Source organism: Nymphaea colorata, chromosome 9, assembly GCF_008831285.2.
Source record: "Nymphaea colorata isolate Beijing-Zhang1983 chromosome 9, ASM883128v2, whole genome shotgun sequence".
NCBI classification, from domain to species: domain Eukaryota; kingdom Viridiplantae; phylum Streptophyta; class Magnoliopsida; order Nymphaeales; family Nymphaeaceae; genus Nymphaea; species Nymphaea colorata.
In genome coordinates, this window is record NC_045146.1 from 17,099,935 (window position 1) to 17,108,208 (window position 8,274).

At 41.4% G+C, this 8,274-nt stretch overlaps 1 protein-coding gene across 1 annotated transcript; it reads right to left on the reverse strand.

The window, feature by feature from the left end:
* Window positions 1–374: 374 nt before the first annotated feature.
* On the reverse strand, window positions 375–2,936 carry LOC116260013 (L-type lectin-domain containing receptor kinase IX.1-like). Its single transcript, XM_031638068.2, has one exon. It carries the CDS (start codon window positions 2,668–2,670, stop codon window positions 601–603), a length of 2,070 nt encoding a protein of 689 aa, XP_031493928.1. The 5' UTR covers window positions 2,671–2,936; the 3' UTR covers window positions 375–600.
* Between the last annotated feature and the right edge of the window lie 5,338 nt (window positions 2,937–8,274).

The following is an 8,274-nucleotide window of genomic DNA, read 5'->3' on the forward strand; positions in this document are numbered from 1 at the left end:
CTCTGTAAAAGTTGTTAGTTGTTTTTTGTTTTTTCTTAAGATTTTTTTTTTTTTTTGGTGAAACGATTTCTTTGACTATGTCCACAATGTTATTATGATGTCCCGCTAGATCTTGTTCACTGGAATCGTCAAGTCCTTGTTACATTGATTGTGGCGGGTAGGCGTAACATTTAATAGTCTACTTCCTCTCTCCCTCTCTCTCTCTCTCTCTCTCTCTCACATCACTCGTCTTCTTCTTAACTAAGATCCAACCAAATGAATATAAATTTTGGAGTTTCATTTTGTTAGTATTTTGTCATGACTGGATCATGGATAATGTTTATTTGGGTGTTTCATACTTGCTGATTGCTGATCCAAGAGCTTATAGATGCATGTTGAACAAGCTTATTGATCCGATTTTATTTTGCTTTTGCTATTTAAGATACATAGGCCATATTCGGCCGATCAACTGGAAAGATTCATTAAAACAATATCGGTGACAAGCGTCACCGATGTGTTAAAATTTGGCAAGAACGAAACGAAAAGAACACAACCCCAACCCCTCTAAACCAGACGCATGGTGAGGCAGTGCCATTTTTCTCATAAACTGGTCTAAGACAGCTATCCTTGTGACTTCAATAGAGCTACCTCTGCTGACACCGTCGATGAGACTGTCGTCGATGTCGACGTTGTTGTCGTTGTCGTTCCACTGCTACTGCTGGTAAACAAAGAACTTAAGCCATTCATAGGAGGTGGTGCGTAGAATGGCATCGGCATCTTTTGTGGGAGGCTTGGTACCTCGGCTTGCAAGCTCAGTGCTTTAATGGCCTCCCTAATGGTCGGCCTCCTCTCAGGGTCAGGGTGCACGCACCATAGACCCACCACCATCATCCTTTCCATCTCCTGTTGATTGAAATCTGATCCCAACCTCTCGTCGACTGCAGTCAAGAGAGAACCGATCCCATACAACTCCCAAATCCACTCCACCAGACGTGCCTCTTTCTCTCCGATTGGGCGAATGGCCCTCCGACCAGTTGCAATTTCAAGTAGTACCACTCCGAAGCTGTACACGTCGCTCTGTGTGCTGAACTTGCCAGTGATCACGCACTCTGGTGCCAAGTAACCCACAGTTCCAGCAACCATGGTCGTCCTCGCAGCGAAGCCATGATTTGTGAGTCGAGCCAGCCCAAAGTCACCAAGACGAGCATTGAACTCAGAGTCGACCATCACGTTGCTCAACTTGATATCACGATGAACAACACATTGCTCCCACTCATCATGTAGGTAGAGAACTGCAGATGCGAGGCCGAGAGCCACCTTCCTGCGCTGAGCCCAAGGCAAGACTGGGCAACCTTTTGAGCTGAAGAGATGTGAATCCAAACTGCCACCCTCCATATATTCGTAGACAAGCAAGAATTCACCTCGCTCGTGGCACCAACCAATCAGCCTCACGAGGTTACGGTGGCGCAACCGGCTGATCACAGTCACCTCCGCCGCATATTCTTTCTTGCCCTGGCTCGACCCTTTAGAAAACCGCTTCACCGCCACCACTTCCTTCGTATCCCCCAAGGTACCACGGTACACACCACCAAACCCCCCTTGCCCAAGCTTTCCTCCTTCACTGAAGTCATTAGTAGCTGCAGCGAGCTCCCCGTATCTGAATTTTCTGGGGCCTGTTTCGAAATTCATGGTCATGTCCGCAAAATCATATGCCGCCTCCTCTTCTTCTTCCTCTTCCTTCAATTCTACCTTTTCATTTTTCCTCTTCCTCATGAAAACAATTATTATTACTACAACAACAACGATAGTAAGAGGAACCAAACACGCCACCAGGATGAGGACGGTCTTATTTTGCATACTGGAGACTGCAATATTTGATATCGGGCCGGGGGCTGGAGCTGGCGTCTGATTGGGGGTAGTAATTGAAAAATTCCAACTCACTATCCGGTGGCCTTCGCTGCAGGCCCCTGTTGATGCAGAGAAGCCCACAATGACGGTCTCTGGGAGGACGGTGGTGAGGTTGATAACGAAAGATGTGTACCATTGGCTGCTGCCGTTCCGGTCCATCATATGCGAGCTGAGATTTCCTGTTGTCGAGTCGTACTGGACGAGGGCAGTTGCGTTCGTGTCCACGGTTTCCACGTTCGTGTCCCAAAAGGTTGAGGCATTGGAGACGCAGGAGTTGACATCGATCCCCATATGGTTGGTGAGAGTATTGTTCTTATCACATTTGGAGTTGTAATACGTGTCAAACTCTACGGCGATCATTTGGCTGTTGTCTGCGCCCGAACTTTTATTGAAGATCCCAAGACCGTAGCCATTGTTTTCTGCTTTGTGAGTCCAGTTGACCGGCGCCATGAAGAAGGCGAGGCCGTCGCCTTGGCAGTTGGATTTGAAGTGAGAGATTTCGAAGCTGAAATTGCTTTGAAAGTCTGCCGCAAATCCGGTGCGGGCATCATAAAGGGTGATTGGCTTGGCATAGATGGCCCATCCGGTGCTGTTTGTGACGTTCTTGTTAATAGCCGTGGAAGTGAGGTCTAGGTAGCCCTCCGCGGTGATGAAGGCATCGCCATAACGAGTTAAGTTTTGGCCATCAGAGAAGGAAGGGAAAGTGAAGGTTCTTGTAAGGGAGGTGGAGCAATGAATGAAGGAGAGGAGGATGAAGGCGAAGAAGATGGCCAGCAGAGACATGGTAGAGCACAGAGGGAGAGAGAAAGAGAGAGAGAGAGGTACGTTTGAGATTTAAAGGCGATGGGGGAGGTTCACCATGGACGAAGTCTTCGGTTTGACTTGTCGCCCTAGTCATGACAATAAAGAATGTATAGATAACATTTTACAATTCACAGAGTTCTGACCGTTTAATCTTCCAACCTTGATAAGGTCTGTAGGTTGTTGTTTCCTTGGGAGAAAAAAGATATCTAGATTCCCTCGGAGAAGCTAAAGTAATGTGATAAATATGATTTACAAAAGTTTTTTTAAGGAAGGAAAGTTTTAATAAAGTGTGCATAGGAGAAGGAAGAAGAGTCCATACCAAGATGTTGTTCTCCCTATAAAAGCAGATTCCCCCGCCGAGAAAGGCTCTACATCTGTTACGATTCGTTGGCCACGCACTTCTCTCAAAAGAAATCTATAACGTCCCAAGAGACTTTTTTTTTCTTTAGGCAAGTGTATTAAGTGCTCTGCAATGAATTACGGTGAGAAGTCTGGATCTATCATTTTATGTCAATATGGCGCCTGAAACGAATTTCCATTAGGCCACGTTTGATGGCCTGGATTTTTTCATAGGGAAGATTTTTTCAAGGGAAAAAATCCAGGGTAAGTTTACCTAAGTTTAAGTTTCCTTGTTCCATTTTCAGGCCATGTTTGGTGGCCTGAAAATCTTTTTCGAGGTAAAAAATTCAGTGTTCGTCGTCTTGGTGAGGGGAAAAGGTGAAGCCGGACATCCCTCACCTCCCCTTACAGCCACACCGCACTCACCGCCATCACTGCTGCCAAGCCATGGATATAGCTGATCATGGGACGCGTCTGCGCCGGATCCCTGCTTGCCGGAGGTAAGTACAACCGAATGGGCTGCGTTGAGCTCTCCCAACTCCAGTGTGCATATGGTAGGAGAGGGGAGGAGGAAGAAGAGGAAGAATGAGTGAAGTGTGGGCCGCCGTGCAGTGGCCCTTGCATCCATCAATGCCAGCGTTGCCATCGGAAGAGGTCTTGCGCTCCCTCTCGGCTTTTCACACCGCCCTTCTTCTCCGTCGCCCATTGGAAGAGGTCTCGACCCACAAGTTAGGGGCAAGCAATTAAGGTTGATCAATATCAGGAAAGCGTTTATGGTCAAGTCAATATGATGCCCTTTCTAGTGCTTGCTCCAATGATGCGACTGACATTTCTTTAGGGGTTGTTTTAGAAGCGTTCAAAGTTTTTCACCTTCGACATTTCTTTAGGGGTTATTTTAGACGCCTTCAAAGTTTTTCACACTTGACATTTCTTTGGGGTTGTTTTAGACGCCTTCAAAGTTTTTCACATTCAATACCACGGCAGGTTTAAGTATAAAACTTGTTATGAGGTTTGATGTTTATTGTAAAAAGTTACCGCCACGGGAGTAGCACCCACGACAATGAAACCCACAAAGCAACTCGAGAAGAAAACCTTGAGAATGTTGCAGGAAGCAGTGAATTGAAAGGGGATCGCAAAGTTTCTTTATGCATGATGATACGTTCCTCCGATAAGCTGCAAGTTAGGTTTTGTCTTCAAAATTTGAGTGGGCCGGGCAGTACTGTGGACGTCTTCCGATTAAATTGCTTTGAATGTTTTGGCTTCCTTGGTTGCGTAGGGTTTACTTGAAATCAGTTGTTATGTTCATCCAAAGACAAAAGTTTTGAACCAGGATCTCGCCTACGTAGCATGAAAATAAGTTCCTTTTTTTTTATGTGCCTCATTGTCTGCAAAGGAATGGGATTTCTTCTTGTTTGTTTTGACATTAGCTCTTCATAAGTTGACGTTGTTAATATCAAGCTTTGGTGATCATGGCATCGTCACGAGTTAAGAATGTCGTTGAAGTTTCTGTTTGGTGCGATGCCTAAGCTTAAATTCATTCTATTGATCGCATCGTGTCCAAGATGTTAGGTCCTTAGTTCACAAGATTTCATGTCCAGGCTATAATGTTTTTTGTTGTTTGAAAGATTAATCATAAATTTGTAATTCTTATAGACTCCAGCCCAACTGGTTGGGCCAACAACGGATTGAAATCTGGAGTTGAATCTGTACACTCTTGTGTACTGAATCATTTCTTTATATCTTCATGTCATTGTTACAGAAAATGTTTTTATTAAAAAAAAATAAGAATTTTATAATTTTAGAGGGTGCTTGATGAGACAGAAATTGTAGAATTTCAAAATTAAATTTCTCATTGTTGATTATGAAACGAGAATTGTGTTTTCAGACAAACAATTCTGATTCCGATATTGGGGCACCGCGTGATTTAAGAGTGCCATGTGATCGTGGACGCTGATCTCAATAGCTGGGGAAACCTCATTACAAGTTTCTTACTCAGTTATCGTGTCGAGCTTTTGATTTTAGTGTGTAGAAGAAAAATTAAACACTCCCTATGGAAGCGTTTGGCTCTAAAACCTTAGTTTTGTATAAAGCAAGTTTTGTGACAACTTCAAAGAGGTAGATTTGTAAACTTGGTTTGGATGTTTGGATGACGATTAAAGGACTTGGTTTAAAAGCAAAAACCAAGTTTACTTAAAAAATACATTTCCTTACAAATAAGCAATTCTAGGTTTGATTAGCGATCAAATTCATGCTCGACGTAAGATTTTGCTGCTATCTGATCTCAGTGAATGCTTAAATCCGGCCATTTGCATATCAAATCTAGACTCGACAATCTGTATATCAAATACCTCACTTACCGTCATAATATATCCACTTTATATTATGTAATATTTACCTAATCATCGCCATAATATTTCGATCTTATAATCAACATAACTTTAGACTTATTTTATGTAGCTGAAGTAAAAATTTTTAATTAATCTTCAATTATTCTTTGCACTTCCAGCGTTCATTGATTAGCCTTAATTTTCAGACCCCACTTTCACAAAAAAAGAATTTCGTGTTGCAGATTCCTAGTTTAAGCACCCACTTGTGCTTCAACGGTTATTCATTAAATAGAAATTGATTGCTGAAAGGATTGATTTTCTATTATAAGTTTTTGCTGGTATTTGATTTTGCATCTCTTTCAAAGACAATCATGTACGTGTCAAAAATATTTTAACCAATGTGTATGTTCCCCTGTGTCTAGACGGACGGAAGAGTCACCCCGTGACGGTGTACGTCTTCTATAAAATATTTGATAAATACATCTGTCAAGTCTAAATTGAAGAACAAACTCCTCATTCATAACAAGTTTCCCAGTATTCCTACCTTTTAGGACTTAATTTTCCCTCAACTAAACAAGAAACAGTTGTCTGCACTTCACTTCAACGAGATTTTTCAGAAATATACCTGGGACCACGAAAAGATTAGTCAACGAAAGCTTTTCTTTTTCTGACTTTAACAATGTTTAAATACTTATTTTTGTCTCAGAACAAGAGCTTCCCTAATTTCCAAAGTTGTGAAATGATTGTATGATCAGTCTGTCCCCAGCAAAAATCAAATGATAGGCTTTATGCAATATCATTTCAATTGGAAAACTTCTTCAACTTTAGCTTTGAAGAAAGCACTTTGTTATATATCTCACGAACCTTATGAGCCATTTAATTAGATGAGTAAGAGGTTAACAACCCTCCGCTAAAAAAATGAGCCTTAAAGGGCCTTCCTAGTTTCCCTGCCAGTCACTGGGGTGTCAAGCAAAATTGAGACATACGGTACATCAATCAAATATTAGAGCAACAACCATGAGAATAAAACCCAAAATGCACCTTTTAAACAACCGGTAACTCGACCAGCTATGCTATGCCCCTTGATATCATTCTTACATCATTGCTGACAAGTGTGTCTATAACTCTTGCTAGCCTTTCCAAAGTACAATTACCTGTTGAGGCTAAACCGTTTTGTATTATTTTCTCAAAAAAATGGTACATGCATTCTCACTATAAAAGAAACCCAGGGAATTTGTTCAATCTATTGACCTGGCAAGAAAATTTTGATGGACTAAACCGATCTTCTTAACTAATTAAGTACAAGAAGCTTTTAATTGCTGTAGCTAAAACGGGGAATAAATTAATAGCTTTGTGTTAGCCTTTTTCTTTGGCTTGTCTTAATCGGCCACCCGTTCGCTGATATGATTTAGAAAAAATATTTCAAAATACAAGCAATTGCCTTTGCAGTTTGGCAGAAACCCAAAAATGATAAACAGTTATGTGCACACCTTTGTTTTAGGTACATGGGTAGAGCCCAAGTCGGTTATATGCATCGACAGTGTAATGCTAAAATAGATTCGCTTAAGTGAAAAACAATGATTCTCAAGAACTCAGAAGTCCAAAAAATACATTTCCTTTTTAAAAAATTTCAAAATATCTCAACTCTCCCCATATATATATATATACACCCCCTAATGCCCAAAAGATCCAATGTTAGGGCCCAAGTTGCCTTTTTACATGGGTGGCATATTGAAATTTTAAAACAGCCCATGGAATTTTATAAGCTGTATCATCTTCTTGTCAAAATTTCCTATAGTACTATGAAAAAATATTACTACAAATCAAAAGGGCAAGAACAAATGGATCGGACATGTTCAATGACCAATCTGATTTCGAATTCAAATATTTGGATCTGGAAAAAGAAAAAAAACTGCAACCTGGATCCAATGTAATCAGATTAGAATTTGGTAGGCAGCTTCATAATACGAGTCCAGTATCTGGTTGGGTCTGATGAGGATCCAACTAGATTTTCTTTGCTTTTTGGACCTTATGCATGTAGGACCCGAATTTAGTTAATGCTGAAAACAAGGTCTGAATCCAAACCAAAATTCAAACCGATTACATCATATCTGATTAAGTCAAATTCAATGAAGGCCAGAGGCGGCGTCCATCCGAACAGCGTATGTATATTATAACCCTAATGACGAGTGGGTCCTGACATGGACGGGACCATCTAAAACCTCAGTAAGCCCCTCTAAACGCTCTTCATTGGCCTTCTTCCTTCCCAAGGCCTGCTACATCTACGGTTGCTTTCTGTGTAAAACACTTGTTTTCTGTCTAGTTTACACTTCCCAATCTGTAAGATGCATCCTCTTCAGACTTCTAAGTGGCCTTTCTCTGATCCACACAGTGTTGTTGTGAAGTGGGGAGTTTCTTGTGTATATGTTTTTCTTTGTGGTTTTTTTTTATCTGTATTGCTTCATTTTCACCGTCAATCGTGTCTTAGCCATTACTTCACCGGTATTGGGCAAGAGGAAAGTGGTGAAGCTAGGGATATCAATACCCTCTCAACTCATTTAAAGTCCCAGTTGACTGAACGAGAAGGATTGAGATTAGCTTTACTTCATTCGTAGAGGTTTGATGCGCTTGAATTAGAAATAGTGAGTGTATTTTCCTGACCTCCTAACCTACATAGAGTGCGTATTGACACCAGCCGCTACATGGGTTAAGCTCAGATGAAATTCTGCACTATGTATTTACTGGTTGCATATCGATGTTTTGCTTTTGAGTGGCGGCCTACCATCTTTTGTAGAATGTAGTTGCTTGGTTCTGGTCTTTACACGATAATATCACCTGAAGAAACAAAATTGTTAGTATAGAACTGGTGTTTAGATTACTGCTTCACCTTGAAAATAATTGTCACCGCAGTATCATT